We start from the raw sequence: 25,038 nt of genomic DNA, 5'->3' as shown, positions 1-25,038 counted from the left end.
ATATTTTGGAAGCTATAGAAATATAATTATTAAAGTCTACATTCGTTTTTGCCATATGTATTATATTGCAGACACATTTATGCATACTTTGAAATTATATTATGTGACCTAAACATATTTTCCACCATAATTTGCAAATAAATTCATTAAAAATCCTACAATGTGATTTTCTGGATTTCTATTCTCAATTTGTCTGTCATAGTTGACGTGTACCTATGATGAAAATTACAGGCCTCTCTCATCTTTTTAAGTGGGAGAACTTGCACAACTGGTGGCTGACTAAATACTTATTTCCCCCACTGTATATTCAATCCAGCCCTTATTTAGCAAAAACAATCATGTTCAGTTTAAACTCTGTTCAACCCCGGCTCTCCCTGGCTTGACCTTAAGATTGATTGTTGGACATGACAGGTCCACACTCAATCTTTCGAACGTACCCAAACCCACTCCTCTCTTCCCTCCCGTCATGCTGTAATTACTCATGATTAGTATAAACTCTGTTCAACTCAGGCGCCGCTCTTTCCACTTTGTTTGAGGATAGAGGCAAAAGGTCACAGTCTGGTTTCAGTCCCTGATAAGGTAGGACAGCCATGGATTAGGTAAGAACGAGGAATTCGACCCTAGGTCAGATCCCCACTTCACACACACACCCAAACCCAGTGAAAGGAACCATTCAAGTTCTTGCCTAGCAACAGAGAATCCTTACTATATGTTTGTCATGTCTGTGATTTAACTTTGTTTATCCAATAGTTTACTAAAAAATCTTCATAATTGACAGTCACATTTTCTGATCCCTGGCCTATAACTTGTCTAGTATCGTCATCTGCTGTAGAGGGCCTCTCACCATCACCATAAAACAGAACCAACCAGTGAGAAATAGTAGATAACCCATACATGCAGTCAGCATGAAGAGGGGGAGTCTCAATTGGTTGTTTTCTCCTCGACTCCTCCGTCCTCCTCCCCTCGGTGACCCATAAACCGATAAGTGGTCCCCATATGGAGTAGAGTGTAAATGTGTTGATATGTGAGCAGAGGAGTTTCCTCCTCTCCTCGATTGCCTCCTTTGGCAGAGGATACTGAAGTGCATCCTTCTTGTATCCTTTGCGGAAGAGTTTGGAAATATACCACACCCACATTGAAACAGCTGTTTACATGGAGGGAAAAAACATGCACACATTTAAAAACGGTATGCTACTTATCCTTTTATCTATAAAATGTCTTGCACAACTAGCTATATTTATTTTGACCACTTTCAGAGGTGGAAAAAATAACCAATTGTCACACTTGAGTAAAAGTAAAGATACCTTAATAGAAAATGACTCAAGTAAAAGTGAAGGTCAGCCAGTAAAATACTACTTGAGTAAAAGTCTAAAAGTATTTGGTTTTAAATATATTTAAGTATCAAAAGTAAATGTAATTGCTAAAATATACTTAAATCAAGATAAAAAGTATAAATATTTTTGAATTCCTTATATTTAGCAAACCAGACGGCACCATTTTCTTGTTTTATTAATTTACGGATAGCCACTCCAACACTCAGACATAATTTAGAAACGAAGCATGTGTGTTTAGTGAGTCTGCCAGATCAGAGTCAGTAGGGTAGACCAGGGCAGTAGGGTAGACCAGGGATGTTCTCTTGATAAGTGCGTGAATTGGATCATTTTTCTGTCCTGCTAAGCATTCAAAATATAACGAGAACTTTTGGGTGTCAGGGAAAATGTATGGAGAAAACAAGACTACAAGCAAATTGAAAAAGCGTGCTGATACTTGGAGTAGCTGTCCTTGGAAGTTGTGGGAATGTATGTTTTTGGTTTCACACTGGTGGTGGGAACGAAGCCATACATTTCCTGACTGGTAACAGAAGTGAACATTTTGCCTGTTCTAGGAATGTTTATTTTTAGGTTGCAAGGAGGTTCTGAGAACGTTTTACTCTGGTTCCTTGAAAGTTTTCCTGGGAGGTTTTATTAACGCTTTCAGAATGGAAATTATAGGTTATTTTGAGTTTTTTTAAAGGGGAACCGCACCCGCTGATTTGGCCTCGTTTTTTATCTTGCTCCTCAGGAAATGCTGGCGGCCATGACAGAAACCAAACGTGAGTTGGCTTGGGGTGTGGTTTGATGTGGGTGTTTTTTGGGTGTGTCCTTGCCACCACCAAGACACACCCATCTGTCAGAACTTTCTCTGCAGCTGTTTCCCCCCACTCAATCACAACAAACAAATCTCCTGCAGGTTGAGTTCAATAATTACAGGCAGATGTATGGTGAGCTTTTTGTTATTTATGTATTCTTTATTTATTCAGGGAAAACCCATTGAGACCAGGGTCTCATTCACAGGGGTGACCTGAACACAGCAACACAACAATCAAACACAATATGAAACAAAACAGCAATCAAATGACAGCAAATTACCTTTGAATAATTAATTTATAAAGCCCTTTTTACACGAGCAGATGTCACAAAGTGCTTATAAAGAAACCCAGCCTAAAAACCCAAACAGCAAGCAATGCAGATGTAGAAGCACAGAGTAATATGCGAAAAATGCAATTGCTGAATTTATGTAGATATTCTAAAGTAAGTGTTTTGATAACTTTCAAATGTAGTAACAGGTCCATGTAGAATAACCAACCCTGTACATAATACCATAGAAGCAGGGTTCAGCTAATATAACAATGTGCACCTTTCATCTTTCCTTGTCATTCCCAGCCGATACAGATACTGTGCCTATCAGCATTTTGTCTGGTGGTAATGTAGCTACCTTGGCAAACATGTCAGAGTGGTCATACATTCCTCTGTGGTGTCCTGTATACAACAGGAGTTTCCTGATCCTGGAAATCCACAGTGTTTCTCCTTCCCCATATTGACTGATACCATTCAATTGAATAATAAAAAAGACAATACAAGTAAGGGTTGTGTCTAGTAAAATGTGTATGCAGAGTGCCAGGTCTCTCTCCATTCAGAGACATCAGTATCAAGCCCGTCACATCATCTTGCAAGTCTCCATGTGCTGCCTCCATACATGTTTCTGTGAACACATACACACATAGTCACTGTTCTATTCCCAATGGCATTTAGGATAGGTAATATCTGACACACAAACATGTACTATGTTGAAGTTTGAACAGGTCAGATAAAACCTACCCAATTATGGTCTCCCCATCAAATGACTGAGGCTGCCATCTGGCAAAAGCATCTCCAGTCCATCTGCAGAAATAGGCAGAGTTGAGGCAGAGTTCATCAGTGACACATGGAATGAAAAGGGTGTTGCTATTACTGGACATTAGTGCTGTGCTGTATTATTAGTAATCATCTCATTGTGGATGTGTTGAGGGCCAGGTCTCTCTGCGTCTCATGCATCTGTGAACACATACACACAGTCACTGTTCTATTACCAATGGCAGTTAAGGATAGGTGATATCTGACACACAAACATGTACTATGTTGAAGTTTGAACATGTCAGACTAAACCTACCTAATTATGTTCTCCCCATCGATGACCGTTAGTAAGCAGGCAAGAGGTGAGGTTGGACGTGAGATTTTTGCCAGAGCCCCATTAATGGGCATGGCAGCGTAGATCAGCTCCTGGCCCCTCATCAAAGATACTGGTCAGTCACACACAAATACATTCACACATAGAGCACTGAATACATTATCAATGGTGGTTATGATTATCCTGGTGGAACCAACCTGATCGCTACGTTCACTTTTCTATTTGACTTCAGATATCATAAAATGTAAAGTGAAATAGAACGGTGAACACAGCGAACAGGCTGGTTCCACCAGGCTAATCATAACCACCATTGATAATGTATTCAGTGTGTATGTGTATATTTGTGTGTGACCGACCAGTATCTTTGATGAGGGGCCAGGAGCTGATCTACGCTGCTATGTTTCAACAGGCTAGGTTATGCACTGGACATTATATGCATCTAAGAAGTAGAAAATAAGCAACAAATAATGTCAGTTTACATATATTATGTTTCAAAATTGGGTTATCAAATGTTTCAAAGTAATGAAGTGGGTTACCTTCTGTATTTGTACAAATTATGAGCCTGTGAAAGCTGTTGCCACTGACAGGGGAAGGTTGCTGGCCGGATACTTGCCAACATGTGGCTGACTGTTCCATTCATAGGAATGCTCACAGCAACTTGATAGTTTATCAAGTTGGGTCTTTTTTAATACAACTTTTCACATTTCACATAACACACATAAGCTGTCTTTGTTGATGAAGCTGTCTGTGTCATCAGGGCAGTAACTCGGTTCACTATCAGAGGCTTCATGATGGCATGTCCTTTTCATAGGAGTCAAGGGAGACTGACAACAACGGAGGTACTTGTGTCGCATTACACACTTTTATTCTGAGGTCTTGCCTGACAAGCTGTGAAAATAGCAAGTGAACAGTGAATGAAATTATTTTTGGAGGTTGCTAAACCATTGCAATCACATTGCTGGACATGTTATCATACTCACCTTTGCTCCTTCTGGTAGGTCCCGGCACCCGTTTATGACAAGGGGATCAGTCTGACACCCAACTGTACACTTTGTCTAACAGAAAAACAGGTTCAACGATTGTCATCATCCCTTAATTATATACTGTAACTCGAGAAATAACGTTTGGTAGCTAATTCTATGCTTTACAAATGTAGACTGACTGACTCCAGATTGGATTCGATTCAGGCCGGTGACGCCGTTACACTATGCAACCAACTGTGACAAATGTTTTGCTATGGCCCTGGGTTGGTTTGAGTGTGTTGCTGTTAGTTAGTACATGGTTGTAGTTAGACATGAGTTAGTTAGTACCACCATAGCTGCATCTAATATTTATTTGTGCCCTAGACATGGTTTGCACCTTGGAGGCTAATGTGTCTATTTTGTCTAAATTACACACATTTAGAGTGGCATGGAAATACGATGGCATTGCTAAAGTACGCCATGTTATGATGTTGTCAAAATTACTTTAGAGAGATGGCAATGTTGCCATTACTGTTACTATTAACGTTTGTCAAAAATAGCTAGCAATGGTAATGTTAGCTAGCTAACATATGGTGGTCCCCTCAATCTTAGTTAGCTGGCTAAAGTCATACTGCATCTAAAGTCAATCTGGTAACATCACAATCATGACAAAAGGTTTCCTTCTAATTATTTGCCTTCTTTTGAAACGTTATCGTGTTTCCAAGCCAAATCTGAGTTGTATTGATTGTAGCGGGTTTACTAACATGTTAGTTCTAGTAGCTATGTTGATTATGACGTTAGCTAATATGGTGACAACGATGTAGGCTGTGTGTAGTGGTTAGCGGTTATGATATGAAGGTTTGGCTTGGTCACAGACAGCTGATGTGTTGTGCACTGAAGTCCACAAGCAAAGGGACAAGGTGAGAGGAGGAGATCGTGTAGATGCGATAACTAATTATACAACGATCAAAGGGATCATGATGTTTGTATGTGGCTGCTATGAAAGTAAACTGTGTTTGCATGTGCTCAGGGGCATATTCATTCCACCGATTCGGTTGAAAAACATTTATTAATCGGAAGCAAACGGAACCAAATGGGGATAAACATGCCTGAATTTGTCTAATAGAAACTCTCGTTTGCAACTGTTGGACTAATGATTACATCCTAGATCAGCTAGATGCAGGCAAGAGTGTGTATTGAATGTGTTACTGTCTGTTACCTTGATTACTCACATTTTTCTCTCGACGTTGTAAACTTTAATTCATAGGTTAGGTTGTAGCAACCTCATGATGAGATAGGGAAATGTTGAGTATCATGTAGTAGCCTAAAGCTATCGATGTTACATTGAGCTGGGTGAATGGAATATGAATGACAGTCATCCAATATGCTGTAATAGAGGCCATGCTCCTAAAAAAATGTATCATCCTCCCTCATCTTAAACGGCACCGACCACCACTGGTACACACACATAGCCCAATATTAGACCTCTGATTAATTAATAAGTTGAGGTCTACGGCCATTCCATAGCGAATGCGTTTAAGACTTTGTTTAAACTCATGATCCAATGACTGTACCTGCTAGCAGCATGTCCCAACACTATCTGCCATAACGCTGTGAGGTCGCTTAGGCAGAGTGCTCCTTTATATTTTGTAAATATTTAATAATTTGTAAGTGTTTTTTGTTATATTTTTAAATGAACTTTTTTGTTGTTGATAAATCTCTGTTTTGATCACATAAATATGGTGGTCTTCAATGTCAAAGTTACAGGACTTTGGTGTTAAATTTGTTTGCCTTGGCTAGCTAGCTAGCTGAATGGCTAAAGTTAGCATTTAAATAATGCAGCAGCAGCTCAGGCTATTTTGTTTCACCTGCGGGTTGGAAGGTGGAGACTGGGGTGTCTGAGATGTCAGAGAGGCAGAGGGACTTTTCCTGACCACTGCTGATGTGTGGTTGATTTTCTGTCGCTTTACTGCAGTCTGACAAAGCGATGGGCCCTGATGGCCCTGATAAAGAGCTCCTGGCTTGTCTGACAGACTGACTTTCTCATTGGCTGTACTGTACCATCGATGCGCCCTCTGCTCAAGCCATACTGACTTTTCCGAACTGCCTCAACACCATTTGTTTTCCATCTTTCATTTGTTGTTCATTTTTTTTATTATATATTCTGTTTACAAGAGGACTGCAATGGGAAAAAAAAGTTTTTTTGTTATCCTCTATGATTTTTAAATGCATTGTATCCACATGTGTGGTTGTATTATATATTTTTTAATGGTCAAATAAATCAAATCGTATATATCCCACGTCTGAAGCTACATCCATAATCGGTAGACCGTTCTGATTGGAGAATGAACAAGAAACTATGAAAACCAGTTTTTAGCTTCTATGTTTTGTGCTAGAGGTCTAATATTGAGCCAACACACATGCTATGATTCTAAACAAATTCTGTAATTCAATGCTTGCAGATTTGTTTCTCCAATAATATTATTTTTGTTTTATATATTATTGTGTTTTACATTTTGTACCAAATAAAATATTTGTAATAAAGTGTGTATTTTAATTTGTACATCATGATGATAAACTTGACTCTCCTTGGTTTGTGAAATCCATAAAGAAAACTACATTCTGCCATTTCTGGTCTCATTTTGATGACGTCAGAAACTTGCGTAAATACCGTGGGACAGAGTTGCTGAGCACTGCCACGAGTGAATTTGACAGATTTCACTGATTTAAACCTAATTGTGGTCATTTAAAAGCAGTTATGGCTTCAGAGGAAGGATTTAAGGTGAGTCCGAATGATTTGTGCATGCTCATGTTGGATTAGCACATTGTCAAACGATGCCTATTGCCTTATCTGTCTGCTAAAATCTGTTGTAAACTCTCGCAAGCAGCAGATCCAGATGGTAGCTTCACTGGACGTTAATGTTTTTGTTTACATTGATTTTTGTCTCTTTAGGTATCATCTTTGAAAGGCAAAGTGACTCTGATCACAGGTGCCAGCTCGGGCATCGGGGCAGGGACAAGCATCATGTTCGCTAAACTTGGTGCCTTACTCGCATTGAACGGGCGCGACGTGGAAAACCTCACCAACATAGCCAAACAGTGCACGGACCTGGGTGCTGCCGAGGTACAGTCCAGTGTGCAATTCATGTCATTGTCATGTTGATACAATGTAACAGGTCGTTTACGCTGACATGGTGTTGTGCTTGTTACAAAGTAGCTAGCTATAACGTTCTACATTCAGTCCTGCTGCATAGGTGTGTGGGTTGTCAGTATAATGGAATGGATTAAATGAAAATGTGCAAAATCCGCCCACTAGTGCCCGTGGCGTGCTATATCGAACGCTCCTAATTGCAATAGCTGTATTATGACAACACCACTGTAACAAAAGTGATGAATGAGTAACATGCTCTGTCCATTGCTGCCCACCAGCCCTTGCTTGTACCAGGGGACCTGACTAACGAGGACACTGTAAAGAAGACCGTGGAACTGACCATTGCCCACTTTGGCCGGCTGGATGTGCTGATCAACAGCGCTGGCATCCTGGCCATGGGCAGCATTGAGACAGGTGACCTGGCTCAGTATGACAAGGTCATGAACGTCAACGTCAGGTAGGATTAGCAGACCTGTAATACCCTGAGGAATAGACTTCATGATAGACTGAAGATGATATGTAATGTAGGGCCTTGAATTACATATCTAGGGCACCACAAACTATCCATGTTCTGTATTTATTCATTGCAGTGCATTGTTATGCAAAATGATGTACTAGAAGATCATGTCGGTATGTTTCAGACACTAACATCTCTACTTGGACTGTTTCCCCCCCCCTTTTCTTTCTGAACCTTTGTTTTGTTATTCCACAGATCAGTGTACCATCTGACTCAGCTGTGTGTGCCCCACCTCATCAAGACTAAGGGTTCTATCGTCAATGTGTCCAGCGTCAATGGGCAACGATCAGTAAGTATTACCAGACCATCGTCTGTGTGTTGCTTTATCATTCTGTTGTAGCGGAGGTGAGTCGGACTCATTCTCTTGATGAGGTAGCCCTGCCTTTGACAAAAAATAAATAATTAGTGTCACCTTCTGCCCAAGATGGAAATGTACTCTTAGCCTAATGGTTAAGACGTTGGAGACTGAGCTTCAGATCCCACCTGTGACACTCTATTCCAGTATGATTTCTGATGCACACAACATTTTGTTCTAGTTCCCAGGTGTCCTTGCCTATTGTATGTCCAAGTCCGCTATTGACCAATTCACACGATGCATAGCACTTGGTAAGAACAATTTGTTTTTCACTTTTCATTCTACTTTCTGTAATATGTATTATTATGCCGGGGGAAAATACAGGAGGTACTCATACGACTCATATTTCTTCCAGAGCTAGCGTCGAAGCAAGTGCGAGTGAACTCTGTCTGGTATGTGAAGTCTATGTTTTGCTACCTAATTATTACGTATTATGTATTTATTACAACATATTGATCTCCCTCTCTGTTGTCTTTCCCCCTCCAGTCCTGGTGTGATCATAACAGATGTCCACAGGAGAGCAGGGCTGGATGAGGAACAGTATGCTCAGGTAACCTACTATGTTATACAGAGGGACCTCACACATCATGTTTTACAAGGTTGTGTTCACTGGTTGGGGTTCCAAAGTGTATGTATACTGTAGAATTTCAATGTTTAGAGAGCACATGGCTTACTATATGACAGAATTTTGTCAGTCACCTAGCTATAATGCAATCGTTTTCTATTTCTCTGTCTCACTCAACTCAATCACTCACTCACTTACTGTCTCCTTCTACCCCATCTCTCTTTCTCTTCATTTTCCTCTCTCCTCCCCTCTTCAGTTCCTTGAGAAGTGTAAGCAGACCCATGCCCTGGGGAGACCAGGTGAGGTGGAGGAGGTGGCCCATGCCATAGCCTTCCTCGCGTCAGACGCTGCCACTTTCATTACCGGGGTCAACCTACCCGTGGACGGTGGCCGCCACGCCATGTGTCCAAGATAATATCCTGTGACATCATCAGTGACTGGCAGCCAATACAAACCTGAACTGTCTCACTTGGTTTGTGTCATTTTTTATTTTTCTTAATTTTTATCTATCAAGTCTAGACAGACAGAATATAATGAACTGTAGAGTATGGCCTAGTCTAGGGCTATAAAATATAAATAATGTCAAGATCCTTTAGTTCTTCTGCGTTCATCTAGATGACTGTACGCTTAGATGGGAGATTGGGTTTCAAAATGGGACATGAGTGCCCTCATGTGGTAAATATGTGAAGTGTAAGACTTGACACTTCAAAAGGAAAAACCTTTCATATTTCAGTTGCAATAATACATTAGCTATACAAAAATGTAAAGCCTCAGAGTATGCACTATGATAATAATGAATTCAATATTTTATTGAAAACTAACTCCGCTAAAGGTGTCTTTGTAGCTGACAATTTAAGTTGATTGATGATTACCTTATATGAGAGAATGACTCGATTGAAACACATTGATCTTCTTGGGTTTCAAATATTTATTGAACACCTGAATGTTGAAGAAAATGAAAGTGTTGAAAACTAGAAGCTGCAATATTATGAAGCTGACAGACAGAGGACCTGCAAAGATGAATGAATGAACATTATAACCACTAATAACATCTATCCCTTCCCCTAAACATAAATCTGCTGTTTCACTCAGTAAATGTGTTATGCTTATAGTAATGAAAGAAATGCAAATGTAGGGCTCTTTTGAGTTGTGTGATATGAGAGGTATTCTGAGTTTATGGTTGGTTGGCCTGTAGAGTATCACAAACATGGTCAACAATAAGGTGTAAAACAGTAAGGTGTAAAAGCATTGAAAACGGTCCAAATACAGTACAGTTTTGATTTTCAAAAACAAACAAATATAAAACGAAATCCATGAATCCCCAAATGTATACAAAATAAAAAAATGCTCTGCTGATGATAGGAAGTGTAATAGATGACAGATAGTCGCAAAACCCATGGACATTAAATAACATAAATTAGCATGTTGGGATCCACTGTATAAAACAAAGCTTTGCATAATTATACACATTTATACATTTTCAACAAATCGTAAAAATAAGACCTAAATCTTCCATAATAGCTTCAGACTCGTAGAAAGGGGGTAAAATAATGATGCATGGGGAAAATGCTGTTTTGCTAGCTTGAAAAATGAATGTAATAATTTTTCTTCTTCTTTGCATTCATAATGTATAAAAAAATATTCCCTTTTGAAGTATAAAAGGCATGTAGATATATTCTGTCAGGATTAAACAAGACCCACCACAGGAGTCAGTTAATTATTTTAGCTGAAGGTATCAGGTATCATCATCTCTGTTTCTTTTTTATTTGAAAGCACCGAAGCTAGTTGAGAGATGGGAGGTAGGCAGACAATCTGACACTTCTGGATCCACTCTCTTACCTCAAGCTTCAATTCACTCGTTTTTCGTAGACTGGTGGGCATTTCGTCTGCACCTAGTCACAAGTAGATTCATACCTCATCTGCAGACTAAGCAGGAGAAGATGGATGGGAAGCATACACCTGTGGATGTATGCTAGGAACTATGCCTACACCTGAATGTTATGATAATATTATATCCAATGTTTTGAGATCACTGTAAACCTGAATTGCTTTGAAAAACTGCAGAACGAGATATATATATTGCACTTTTATATTAAGATATACATATAACATGTATAAATAATATATGTGTATGTATGACATTTAAAAAAAGACAAGATGTACTGCATAATATGCTAATACATGTATAATCGTTTCCTATCACTTTACACATCTTTCATTACATGTTGAGTTCAGACCATGAAAAGGAATAAGTTAAAAAACGTTGTCCAAGTGTGATGATGTCAGAAGAGAGATTGTCATATTATTTTTCTCTCTCACTCTGGCATTCAGGGCTCGTGCCGTGCAACAGTAAAACAAGTCCCTGAAAGAAGCCAAAGCTTAATATCTTCTCCTCGGGCAGGCGGTAGGAACTATAGTGCGAGACGCCCCAGTATCTCTGCAGTTTCTCCTGGTCCGTCCCTCAATGGCGCCTCCTTTATGTTTCTGCAGTCCGAGCATATGCTGGAGGGTAAGGGACCTGACCTGCCCTGCATCTTCTGATGGGCCCCAGTATATGGGGACAGGGAGCCCCTCCTAACCTCCGCCATCCCCCCTTAAGTCACTCCTATGAGGAGGCTGTGTATGTACTGTATTTTGGGTTTCTATAACAACAGGCCTCTATAAGAAGCACACAGGGCCCACCTCTAGGTGGTAGTGCGAGCCAGGCTCTGTGGCTGGTAGGTTATACACATCCAGGATAGGGAGTAAGTTGGGGTCCTGGGTCTGGAAGATGAAATGGGTCTGGTGCCAGCGGCCATCTTTGATCTGAAAGACAAGCAAGTTCAGCTGGTTAGAAAATCTTTGTGAGATGTGGAAATAAGAGAACAAAACAGTTTGAATATTGGAGCATGGAGTGCATAACATAAAATGCAGAGACTGAACAGTATTTCGTCATGCTTTGCACTATTTGCAGATTGATATGATATACAGTGCCTTCAGAATGTATTCACAGTCGCACCCCTTGACTTTTTCTGAATTGTGTTGTTACAGCCTGAATTTAAAATGGATTTAATTCAGAGTTTTGTCACTGGCCTACACACAATACCCCATAATGTCAAAGTGAAATTATGTTTTTTGACATTTTTACAAATTAATAAAAAATGAAAAGCTGAAATGTCTTGAGTCAATAAGTGCTTAACAAGTCACATTAATTAGTTGCACAGACTCACTCTGTGTGCAATAATAGTGTTTAACATGATTTTTGAATGACTACCTCATCTCTGTACCTCACACACAGAATTATCTGTAAGGTCCCTCATTCGAGCAGTGAATTTCAAACACAGATTCAACCACAAAGACCACAGAGGTTTTCCAATGCCTCAGAAAGAAGGAAAAAAAAACAGACATTGAATATCCCTTTGAGCGCGGTGAAGTTATTCGTTAAATTTTGGATGGTGTATCAATACATCCAGTCACAGAAATGATACAGGCGTCCTTCCTAACTCAGTTGCCGGAAAGGAAGGAAACCACTCAGGGATTTCACTATGAGGCCAATGGTGACTTTAAACAGTTATCAAGTTTAATGGCTGTGATAGGAGAAAACTGAGGATGGATCAACAACATTGTAGATACTCCACAATACTAATCTAATTGACAGAGTGAAAAGAAGGAAGCCTGACAGAATACAAATATTCCAAAACATACATCCTGTTTGCAACAAGGCACTAAAGTAATACTGTAAAAAATATGGCAAAGCAATTAACTTTTTGTCCTGAATACAAAGTGTTATGTTTTGAGCATGTCCAATACAACACATTATTGAGTACCACTCTCCATATTTTCAAGCATAGAGATGGCTGTATCATGTTACGGGTACGCTTGTAATCGTTAAGGACTGGGGAGTTTTTCAGAAAAATAAATAAACGGAATAGAGCTAAGCACAGGCAAAATCCTAGAGGAAAACCTGGTTCAGTCTGCTTTCCACCAGACACTGAGAGATGAATTCACCTTTCAGCAGGACAATAACCTAAAACACAAGGCCAAATCTACACTGGAGTTGCTTACCAAGAAGACAGTGAATGTTCCTGAGTGGCCGAGTTACAGTTTTGACTACAATCTACTTGAAGACCTGAAAATGGGTGTCTAATAATGATCAACAACCAATTTGATAGAGCTTAAAGAATTTGGAAATAATAATGGGCAAATGTGGCACAATACAGGTGTGGAAAGCTCTTAGAGACTTACCCAGAAATACTCACAGCTGTAATCGGTGCCAAAGCTGATTCTACAAGTATTGACTCAGGAATGTGAATACTTATATATATTAGATATTTTCAATACATTTGCAAAAATTGATAAAACATTTTTTTCACTTTGTCATTATGGGGTATTGTGTGTAGATGGGTGAGAAAAAAATATATTTTGAATTCAGGCTGGTAACACAACCAAATGTGGAATAAGTCAAAGGGTATGAATAATTTCTGAAGGCACTGTGCAACTGGGTAATTACATTCTGGTTAGATAAGTAATAATATAGTATCCTTATTACATGGTATAATGGCACATTTATGCAAAATGTTGCAGAACCATCTATAACTGGTCAACATACCCAGCAGTCATCTCTCACTATGTGGGGCTCTAAGAGTCCTCCAGCCTGGATCATGTCTCCGCTCCAGGCCTTGAAGCTCACAGCGGTGGGGGAGGGCTCCAGGGAGGAGCTGTTGGCCCACACAGGGACGTTCAGGCAGTGGATGGTGACGTGTTGCACCGCCTCAGAGCTCAGGAGGTGGAGGAAGTTCATTTGGATGCGACCTACACCAATCTCCAGCTGCAGACGGAGACAAACATCAACTACCGTTACAATTCCATCCCTAGTCTCTTGTGACAGACGAAACACCAGCAGGCATGCAAGATCTGGTTCTAGGTGCCCAGATTACTAAATCCCCCAAAATCCTATTTGAGGTTAAAGGTTAGGGCTTGTCAAAAAGCCACAAAAGACAGGAAATTCAAATGAGCCAGATAATGAGAGAAATAGAAGTTGATGCTGACCTTGGATACTGTGATGGGTTTCAGACAGGTCTGGCCGCCGCTGCTGAAGTTACACGTCACTTCGATTGTGTCAGCCGAGCAGCCGAGGTTTGGGTCGATCCAGTAAGTGCCTTTAGGGATGGAAAAGAAACTGAGTGAAAAGGGAGTTTGGATACAGGAGTAGTGTAATTTCACCAGAGTGGACACATATTGACAGCTAAGTGCTGAGGGGCTATGGCAAGGATGTAGTGCTTTTGGAAGAGGCGTCACTAGCTTCGTCAGGTGTATAGACTTATTGTTTAGGCCGTAGTTATAGCACATACAAGCCCAGAGTTTTTCCTTGTAAAGGCACGTGCAGGCTAAACTATTGGCCCTAGGACCTAGTAACTGAATAAATGAACCTTATATTTTTCTGTGGAAATAGTGTCACAGCTTTTCCTGTCATTCAGACGACATTAGTTCCAACTTCTTTACCATCGTTCATCCTCTGTTCACAGTCCTTGAGGTCTCGGCAGACGCGTGCGGGGTTGTCGTGGGTGCCTAGCGGGTTCTTCAGGCTCTGGATCAGTGTGCTGAGGTAGTGGAGGGTCTTGAAGATCTCTGTACCCTGGTGGTCCAACATGGGCAGGTCCATGTCATGGTAACTCTAGAATGGAACGAGGACAACGGTCACACTAAGCACCAACCAAACTGCCACTGTATAGGCAGACATGATAATGTGCTAAAATGTATGAAGACAAAGTCAACATATGGGGAGCCTACAGTAGCCCATAATCATTGATTTGTAAGAGGCTTACTTCAGTTTTGTACATCGAACTCCATATAACGGGCACCATGTTTGATGTGCACCACATTTGACACACTAACATAAACACACACAATTATCCTCTGGCCACATTGATCAATTGTCCTCTGGCCACATTGATCAGTTAGCCTCTGGCCACATTGATGAATTCCCAAGGGATCATCTCACAAAGAACTCACCTCTGACCTCAGTGCAGTATGGGAATCAATAATGACTTGGAAAGCAGCTCCAATAGCCTCCTTTCTCTGGAAAAGAAGACACAATGACACAGTAAGACCACCCTGGAACACCTACTTTCACCCATCCTCTTCATCCTTCCTGAGACAGTCAAGCTTTAACGTAAGGGTAAAGCAGACTTACAAATGTCAGAGAACCAGGGAGACCCTAGAAACCAAAGGAAATAGAAAGGAGGGGTTTAATGCATGGTACAGTCATAGTACAGTGTACAAAATAATGAATAATACAATTAGGATAACACTGCCACAGAGTTACATAAATAACACAGAGGACTTACTGGGGACCCAGGCAGTCCACGAGGACCAGGAGGGCCCCTTGGTCCTTGCACCCCCTGTTTGTGAAAAGAAACAACAGACAATAATACTTCAACTGGGGACTGGTCTTGACCTATCAATATAATGAATTTCGTCATTTAAACTCCTTTACCAGGAGAAGCAAAAGCAGCATCAAGCAGCAGCCTAGCAGTGATCCCTCACTCTGAAATTATTCCATAACAGAGGAGCACTAAGGGAAATGAAAAGGCCTTTGGGCGTCGAAGCTAAATGCACTCTAAGTAGAGTGCTCTCCATACTAAGCACCCTATCCTTCCTGTGGTCAATGCTAAGCATGGGTTGTGTCCAAAATGGTACCCACTATATGGGGAATAGAGTGCCATTTCAGACACAACCTCTTCTATAGGGGATAGGATTCATCAAAGATATGGACACGCACCATCTCCCCTCGACTCCCTTTGTCACCTTGGGGTCCCTGATGGAGATAGAGAAAAGAAAGAGGGGAAATCACTCCATCATTGCCAAATAAGAGAGAGGGTTAACATGTTTTGCATATCAGAGGGTATGAGATATGATGATGTACATACTGGACTACCACTGGGGCCGATGATACCAACTGGGCCTATGGCACCAACATTACCCTGGAGAGAGAGAAAAACCATGGTGATAAAGTAGAAGTATAGGTAGATATCTGATCAGGCAGTTTGACAAGGCAGTGACAATAGGCAGAGAATAATTTTTCACCTGGCCTAACCAGGGAAAAAAACAGGCTTTATAGTTACAACTACGGCCCAGAGTTTTCCCTGGTCAGGTAAAAACTCTGGCTCTGCTCATAATGTCCACATTTTTTCTAAGCTCTTCTTACCATCAATCCATGTGGCCCTTTTGGTCCTTGTATCCCGGCTGGGCCCAGATCTCCTGGAGGTCCCTATGGAGATACAACAGCCAGGTCACTCATTATACAAGTCAATATTCGACGTCCATCCATGTTTGAGGATGTCGGGAGATGATGCGGAAACGTTGTTTTTGATATTTTTGTTTTAAGCTTATCCCAAACCTTAACCCTTACCTTAACCATTCGGAGTTAATGCCTAAACCTAACCTTAAACACTTCGAAATGTGACCTTTGGAACAACTTCGAAATGTGATGTTTGAGAAACATGGATGAACATCTAATTCTGACGTGAGACTGTGAGAACTTGTTGGATACAAATATATGTTTTGACAAACATACATATTGATAATGCACACTTAATGTGAAGTATGACGGTCTGGGCCAAATGAGTGGAAGGTTACACCATATGGGCATTTCATCTGCTTAGCATCCTCTGTGTTGTGTGAATGTGCATACACTGTATATCAAACTGAAACACTGTAGGAAAATCTCCAAGTGGAGCACTGGCAGTCATACGACACACGAAATTACTGCCTAAAAGTACAGTAAAGCCTGCTAACGTCTCTGTTTTCTCAGCTGGCCAGCACCTGCAGAGCAACATCACTACAGAGTAGCAGAGTAACAAAAGTTATGGCGTGTTAAGTGACATTACCCGTGGGTGCGTTAAACTTCTTGTGGACCGTTCTTCTGTCCCAATGCAGCAGTCTTTAATTCCGATTTATCCCTTTCAGAGCAAAAACAATAAATGCTACCAAACCATTTGAGGCTTTAAATTCCTTTCAAGCTCTTTAATAATGTCCAGCCAATCTCTGATTAACCACTGAAAACGGGTTATGCTTTTTGCCGTTGTTTTATCAGAACCATATATATAGTTTGGCCAACTGAGAAGGAGAGGGTCCATCACTAGAGACATTTAACTATTTTAAATGTTTATGCAAGTATTTATTCAAGAGCAAGATGTGTTTGTTGTGTTTCATTCACCATTGCAGGATTCTTTCTGGATCAAAAAAGGAATGGACCGGGCCGGGCTGGCGACGCGCACCACTGACTTGGTGCGGGGAGCAGGAACAGGCTGGGCCGGGCTGGCGACGCGCACCATAGGCTTGGTGCGGGGAGCAGGAACAGGCCGGACCGGGCTGGCGACGCGCACCATAGGCTTGGTGCGGGGAGCAGGAACAGGCCGGACCGGGCTGACGAAGCGCACCATAGGCTTGGTGCGGGGAGCAGGAACAGGCCGGGCCGGGATGGCGACGCGCACCATAGGCTTGGTGCGGGGAGCAGGAACAGGCCGGGCCGGGCTGGGCTGGCGACGCGCACCATAGGCTTGGTGCGGGGAGCAGGAACAGGCCAGGCCGGGCTGGCGACGTGCACCATATGCTTGGTGCGGGGAGCAGGAACAGGCCGGACTGGGCTGGCGACGCGCACCACAGGCTCGGTGCAAGGGACAGGAACAGGCCGGACCGTACTGGGGACACACGCCACTGGCCCTACGCGGGGATCAGGGCCGGACCGGACTGGTAACACACCCCAGTACCTCTCGCCGTGCCTCTACACTTTCCTTCCCCTTTGTGACCAGTGGCCCCCTTAACCTGGCGGCCTCCTCTGCCAACCCGCTGGACCGCTCTATCGCGGCCTCCTGCTGCCCCGTCGTCCACGGCGTGAGCCCCCCCCTAAAAAATGTCTGGGTGTCTCTCCTCCCCGTGGACCAAGCCTCCCTATCTCTCGCCAGACTCTTCCTCCACTGCTCCAAAGTCCAACCTCTCTGCTCTTCACTTGGCTTGACCCAGTCGAGACTCTTCCTCCACTGCTCCCAAGTCCACCCTCTCTGCTCTTCACTAGGCTTGACCCAGTCGAGGTTGCCACGGAGATCCGCTAGCGATTCCCCTGGCGATGGCTCCTGGACACGCTGCTTGGTCCAGTTTTGGTGGGATCTTCTGTCACGATCGTCGTATACAGAGGACCAATGCGCAGCGTTATTTGCGAACATGCTTTTATTATTGATACACGAACAAAATAACAAAACGATACGTGACGTCCAAAGGTGCAAACCACAAACCTACAACAGGAACAAGATCCCACAAACACTGTGGAAAAACAGACTGTTTAAATATGGTTCCCAATCAGAGACAACCAGCAACAGCTGACACTCGTTGCCTCTGATTGAGAACCACTCTGGCCAACATAGAAACACAATACAAGAACTATACCCTAGAAACACAAAACTAGAACAACATAAAGAACACTCACACCCTGGCTCAACATACAAGCGTCCCCAGAGCCAGGGCGTGACAATCATGCTGTGGGGGTGCTTTGCTGCTGGAGGGACTGGTGCACTTCACAAAATAGATGGCATCATGAGGAAGGAAAATGATGTGGATATATTGAAGCAACATCTCAAGACATCAGTCAGGAAGTTAAAGCTTGGTCGCAAATGGGTCTTCCAAATGGACAATGACCCCAAGCATACTTCCAAAGTTGTGGCAAAATGGCTTAAGGACAACAAAGTCAAGGTATTGGAGTGGCCAAAACAAAGCCCTGACCTCAATCCTATAGAAAATGTGTGGGCAGAACTGAAAAAGCATGTGGGAGCAAGGAGGCCTACAAGCCTGACTCAGTTAAACCAGCTGTCAGGAGGAATGGGCCAAAATTCACCCAACTTATTGTGGGAAGCTTGTGGAAGGCTACCCGAAACGTTTGACCCAAGTTAAACAATTTAAAGGCAATGCTACCAAATACTAATTGAGTGTACGTAAACTTCTGACCCACTGGGAATGTGATGAAAGAAATAAAAGCTCTCTACTATTATTCTGACATTTCACATTCTTAAAATTAAGTGGTGATCGTAACTGATCTAAGACAGGGAATTTTTACTAGGATTAAATGTCAGGAATTGTGAAAAACAGAGTTTAAATGTATTTGGCTAAGGTATATGTAAACTTCCGACTTCAACCGTAAATACATATACATATATATATATATATATATATACATATTATTTAAAAAAAAATAATTCCCTTTATTACTTTCCAAACCCACCACCATTTCCCTAATTGGAGCAAACTAGTGAACAACAATGCTTAGGCCTCTACTTCCAGCTTATACATACTATATACATTTTATGAACACAGTCAATCCCACAATAATTCTACCTTGCTCGTTTTTACTCCTGAACCTCCTCCACCCTCAACCTCTCCGATCATTTTCATGATGTCCATCCGGTTTGCTTCTATATGCCATATCTTTCTAACTGTGCTCTTTCACAAAAGCTCTCAACCTATAACCTATATACTTATTATGGACACAGTATGCTTTACATTAGTTATCTTGTTGTTATTCGTTTTTGTTAATTGTTATTAGTCCCATCCTTCAGCTCCATTCAACACCTCCCATTTATCTCCTAACACTATCCATATTGGATTTCTAATTGCCATATATTTTTCAAATGTACTGTAACATTTTTGCTAAAAGTATTATTATATTATTGATCGATTGACTATGACTTTTCAGATCACCCATTAGTGCTATCTGCAGGGTTAGCTCCAGGTAAATATTGCAATCCTTCAGCCATTCCTGGACCTGTGACCAAAAACAAGCTACAAATGGACAGTACCAAAACAAATGATCTAATGATTATGTCTCCTCGCAGCAACATCTGCAGAGCTTGCATCCCCCATATAAATAACATTCTATTGGTAGCAGGAATTATGTATAATAATTTAAATATTATTAAAAATAGTTTTGAATCCGGTGTCGTTTTGCGTATCAGTTCATAAACACTATGCCATGGAATCGGTACATCAAAAATCTCTTCCCAGCTATTTTGCAATCTCCAGTTGAAGTCGGAAGTTTACATACACCTTAGCCAAATACATTTAAACTCAGTTTTTCACAATTTCCGACATTTACTCCTAGTAAAAATTCCCTGTCTTAGGTCAGTTAGGATCACCACTTTATTTTAAGAATGTTAAATGTCAGAATAATAGTAGAGAGAATGATTTATTTCAGCTTTAATATCTTTCATCACATTCCCAGTGGGTCAGACGTTTACATACACTCAATTAGTATTTGGTAGCATTGCCTTTAAATTGTTTAACTTGGGTCAAACGTTTCGGGTAGCCTTCCACAAGCTTCCCACAATAAGTTGGGTAAAGTTTGGCCCATTCCTCATGACAGAGCTGGTGTAACTGAGTCAGGTTTGTAGGCCTCCTTGCATGCACATGCTTTTTCAGTTCTGCCCACACATTTTCTATTGGATTGAGGTCAGGGCTTTGTGATGGCCACTCCAATACCTTGACTTTGTTGTCCTTAAGCCATTTTGCCACAACTTTGGAAGTATGCTTGTGGTCATTGTCCATTTGTAAGACCCATTTGCGACCAAGCTTTAACTTCCTGACTGATGTCTTGAGATGTTGCTTCAATATATCCACATCATTTTCCTTCCTCATGATGCCATCTATTTTGTGAAGTGCGCCAGTCCCTTCTGCAGCAAAGCACCCCCACAGCATGATGCTGCCACCCCCGTGCTTCACGGTTGGGATGGTGTTCTTCGACTTGCAAGCCACACCCTTTTTCCTCCAAACATAACGATGGTCATTATGGCCAAACAGTTCTATTTTTGTTTCATCAGACCAGAGGACATTTCTCCAAAAAGTACGGTCTTTGTCCCCATGTGCAGTTGCAAACCGTAGTCTGGCTTTTATATGGCGGTTTTGGAGCAGTGGCTTGCTGAGCAGCCTTTCAGGTTATGTCGATATAGGACTCGTTTTACTGTGGATATAGATACTTTTGTACATGTTTCCTCCAGCATCTTCACAAGGTCCTTTGCTGTTGTTCTGGGATTGATTTGCACTTTTCGCACCAAAGTACATGCATCTCTAGGAGACAGAACGCGCCTCCTTCCTGAGCGGTATGACGGCTGTGTGGTCCCATGGTATTTATACTTGCATACATTGTTTGTATAGATGAACGTGGTACCTTCAGGCATTTGGAAATTGCTCCCAAGGATGAACTAGACTTGTATCCTGTTTCAGTAATAATGAAATCAGACCTTCTTCTTGAGTGTCTGATAATCTACCATTTACATAGGAGTGGTTAAAACATGCTAATAACGGCCCTCTGAGTATATCAAAAAAGGTTTGGTATACCTCGACCAGTATGCAATCCAACCCTGCATTTTTCCCGGACTTAATGTCTTTAATTGCATCCAGAAGTTCCTCCTCTGTAATTTCATCTTCACATGAGTCTTTCTGTATGGCTGTTAATTTTACATTATCAATACAAAAAATTCCCTACAATTAGCTTCAGTTAGAGGAGATGGAGGCGACTGAAATGAAACATATGCTTAAAGTACTTTGCTTCCTCCTTCAAAATATAATTTGGTGAATCATGGGTGCGCTTCTTTGTAAACCATTAAAAAACCTCCCTGGTCTTTGTGGTTGACTCTGTGTTTGAAATTCACTGCTCGACTGAGGAAGCTTACACATAATTGTATGTGTGGAGTACAGAGATAAGGTAGTCATTCAAAAATCATGTTAAACACTATTATTGCAAACAGGGTGAGTCCATGCAACCTATTATGTGATTATTTGTGAAGCAAATGTTTACTCCTGAACTTATTTAGGCTTGTCATAACAAAGGGGTTGAATACTTATTGACTCAAGGCATTTCAGCTTTTCATTTGTAATGAATTTGTAACAATTTTGAAAATCATTATTCCACTTTGACATTATGGGGTATTGTGTGTAGGCCAGTGACAACAAATCTAAATGTAATCCATTTTAAATTCAGGCTGTAACCCAACAAAATGTGGAAAAGGTCAAGGGGTGTGAATACACTGTAATTAGTTAATTGCTCAAGCCACAGCATAAAACAGGTGTGTTCAGAATGTTCTAGAGAGTCCATGTCTGAAAGGGGGGCTGTTGTTTTAGCACCTGATAATGCCAAGCTGTTTTATTGTTTTATCTTGCTCCTTTTGCACAATAAATCTTAAAAGTTTTATTCTCAGTGTACGTTTTAAGCCTTTAAGTGCATAAGGTGACGGCCGGCCACGTTTACGGCTTAGAAGGTAATTATTGTGGGGGAAACCTTATAGATGATTAATGAATTGTTTCATTCGATCATGTGACTCATGTGTGAGATGAAAACGGAGGGAAGTGTAGCGTACCTTTGGTCCGAACATTCCGAGAACCCCTGGGTACCCTGATTCACCTGTGTCACCCTGAGGAGAGGAGAGAGACGGAAACATCTTCATCATCACCACCATCATCACATATTCTAGTCATTACCATAAGTATATGGTCATTACGCATTACCAACCAAATAGCCTTTGAGATACAGATGCAAACATTGACAAACGACTTTGGTGACCAAGAATTTTCTATGTAGATGTCAAGAGAGAGTGAATAGGGCTACATAATGAGTAACTTCTTCTCTGACTCCGCACTATTGCTATGTTACTCACAGGCTGTCCTTTGGACCCCTGGTCACCTTGTTTCCCTGGCAACCCCATTCCACCAATGTGGCCTCTTTTCCCTGAAGGTCCAATTTGGCCTGGGAGACCCCTCTCACCCTGTGACACACACACATGGACAGAAACCAGTTTTAATGGAATAACAAGCAAAGTGCATCTTCCTTTTTCTTAACACCTTAAACAATGTCTAACATGATGGGTCTCTATAGTTCATTGCAGCACGTTCTCTCTTCTCTCTCACCTTCGGTCCGAAGGAGCCCTGATCGCCTGGAAGCCCTGGTACGCCTGTTTTACCGTGGTTTCCAGCTTTGCCGATAATGCCAAACTCTCCGTCGTCCCCTTGCTCCCCCTGAGGAGTAAACACACAGAGCTGATGATGACTGAAGCCTTACAGAAAACACCCTCTGGGCCTCGTTTCCCAGTTGCAACGTAACCTGAGCATTAAGATGCATCGTTATTTACGAGCCAACTTTTTAAGAGTGTTTCCCAAACAAGCACGTAGAGAGAACGTTCGCTCTAAGTGTTTCATTAGACCATGCTTTGATACTGATAGGATCGAAAGAAAAGGAGTGCTGCTCTCAGATGAGCCTTCTCCATTTAAATCTTACCAAAACATTAGAATTATTCCACAATACTGACGACGAATCAGCTCCTAGAGAGATATTACAACCTATGGCTGCAAATAGGCTATAGAAGCAGCTTATTATGCTTACTCAATAATAATGCACTACATCACAGATTGGGCACATCATTGCACACGTTGTCACACATCATGAAACACATTGAGGCAAAAATTACAGACAGTAGCATTGCATCAAAATACTACTCATGTCACGGTTTCGGCCGAGGCTGCTCCTCCTCCTTGTTCGGGCAGGCTTCGGCGGTCGTCGTCCCCGGAGTACTAGCTGCCACCGTTCGATGTTTTATGTTTGTTTGGTTTTGTCTGTTTGTACACCTGTCCCTTGTTAGTGTTTGATTTTGTTTCCTATTTAGTTATCGTGTGTTGGGGCAGGTGTTATGTGTGATTGTTATGTCAGCTGTTGCTGTTGATGGTTTTTCTCTCTCGTGTTGTTTGTGTCGAGAGTCCACACTGCGAGCGCCTTTTCTTGTTTTACGCACTGTTGTGTGTGTGCGTAATTTGTTCATGCCTCCCGGTTGGGTTGGCTATTCACCTGTTTGGAGTTACTATTTTGGATTACTAAAGTCTGTTGACGAACACCCTTGTTCCTGCGCTTGATTCCCTGCAACACATCCACACTCAGCGTTCTGACAGAATCACACATCACACCATGGAATCAGCAGGAGCAGCCCTCCCGCGGAGCCATGTGTATCCCTTGTCTCAAGAGGAGAGGAAGGCAATGGAAACTTACATCGCCGAGTCTCTGAGACAGGGATACATACGGGCCTCCACTTCACCCGCTTCCTCAAGCTTCTTTTTTGTGAAGAAAAAAGATGGAGGTCTGCGCCCGTGTATTGATTACCGCGGTCTCAATCAGATTACGGTGAAGTACAGCTATCCACTCCCTCTGATTGCGACTATGACGGAGTCATTACACGGTGCTCAGTTCTTCACAAAATTGGATCTCAGGAGCGCATATAACTTGGTGCGCATTAGAGAGGGCGATGAATGGAAGACAGCGTTTAGCACGACCTCCGGACATTACGAGTATCTCGTCATGCCATATGGGTTAATGAATGCTCCCTCAGTCTTCCAATCCTTCGTCGATGAGATTTTCCGGGACATGCAGGGACAGGGAGTAGTCGTGTACATAGACGATATTCTGGTGTACAGTTCTACCCGAGCAGAGCATGTAGCCCTGGTGCGCCGAGTGTTGAGGAGGCTGTTGGAGCATGACCTATATGTCAAGGCAGAGAAATGTCTGTTCTTTCAGAAGTCGGTCTCCTTTTTGGGTTATCAGTTGTCTGCGTCAGGGGTGAAGATGGAGGTTGACCGGGTGTCAGCTGTGCGTAATTGGCAAACCCCAACCACTGTGAAAGAGGTGCAACAGTTCTTGGGTTTTGCGAATTATTACCGGAGGTTTATCCGGGGTTTTGGACAGGTGGCAGCTCCCATAACGTCTCTGTTGAAGGGGGGTCCGGTGCGCTTGCGGTGGTCAGCTGAGGCGGACAGGGCTTTTGGGAAACTGAAGGACCTGTTTACCTCAGCGCCGGTGTTGGCGCATCCGGATCCCGCTTTACCTTTCCAGGTAGAGGTAGACGCGTCCGAGGCCGGTATTGGGGCCGTTCTCTCACAACGGTCTGGCACACCACCTAAACTCCGCCCCTGTGCTTTTTATTCTAAGAAGCTCAGTCCGGC

The 25,038-nt window shown here is 42.1% G+C and overlaps 2 protein-coding genes across 2 annotated transcripts in view; one reads left to right on the top strand and one right to left on the bottom strand.

Moving 5' to 3' along the window:
* The first annotated feature begins 7,101 nt into the window (after positions 1-7,101).
* LOC311141705 (3-oxoacyl-[acyl-carrier-protein] reductase FabG) lies at positions 7,102-9,501 on the top strand. The gene is made up of 8 exons (XM_084177125.1): positions 7,102-7,230; positions 7,402-7,572; positions 7,878-8,056; positions 8,312-8,405; positions 8,653-8,722; positions 8,827-8,863; positions 8,958-9,021; positions 9,293-9,501. The coding sequence occupies exons 1-8, from the start codon at positions 7,207-7,209 to the stop codon at positions 9,449-9,451; spliced, it is 798 nt and encodes a 265-aa protein (XP_084033251.1). The 5' UTR covers positions 7,102-7,206; the 3' UTR covers positions 9,452-9,501.
* Positions 9,502-9,585: 84 nt separating this feature from the next.
* Positions 9,586-25,038, bottom strand: part of LOC311141703 (collagen alpha-1(XXVII) chain B-like) — a 148,877-nt gene continuing 133,424 nt past the window's right edge. The window contains 13 exon segments of the mRNA XM_084177123.1: positions 9,586-11,841; positions 13,625-13,843; positions 14,065-14,174; positions 14,518-14,689; positions 15,028-15,093; positions 15,209-15,232; positions 15,363-15,416; positions 15,797-15,832; positions 15,945-15,998; positions 16,223-16,285; positions 22,416-22,469; positions 22,713-22,820; positions 22,963-23,070. Of these exon segments, the coding sequence (XP_084033249.1) occupies positions 11,695-11,841; positions 13,625-13,843; positions 14,065-14,174; positions 14,518-14,689; positions 15,028-15,093; positions 15,209-15,232; positions 15,363-15,416; positions 15,797-15,832; positions 15,945-15,998; positions 16,223-16,285; positions 22,416-22,469; positions 22,713-22,820; positions 22,963-23,070 (1,215 nt within the window). The 3' untranslated portion in view covers positions 9,586-11,694.

Source organism: Coregonus lavaretus (assembly GCF_964263955.1).
Source record: "Coregonus lavaretus genome assembly, chromosome: 14".
NCBI classification, from domain to species: Eukaryota; Metazoa; Chordata; class Actinopteri; order Salmoniformes; family Salmonidae; genus Coregonus; species Coregonus lavaretus.
The sequence above is the reverse complement of the archived record's forward strand: the minus strand, read 5'-3'. Positions and strand labels throughout refer to the sequence as shown.

Excerpts from the sequence above, each read along its gene's own strand:
- LOC311141705 (XM_084177125.1), top strand. The coding sequence starts at position 7,207 with ATGGCTTCAGAGGAAGGATTTAAG. Across the intron at positions 7,573-7,877 it reads CGGACCTGGGTGCTGCCGAG|CCCTTGCTTGTACCAGGGGA; the intron begins GTACAGTCCAGT and ends GCTGCCCACCAG. Across the intron at positions 9,022-9,292 it reads ATGAGGAACAGTATGCTCAG|TTCCTTGAGAAGTGTAAGCA; the intron begins GTAACCTACTAT and ends TCCCCTCTTCAG.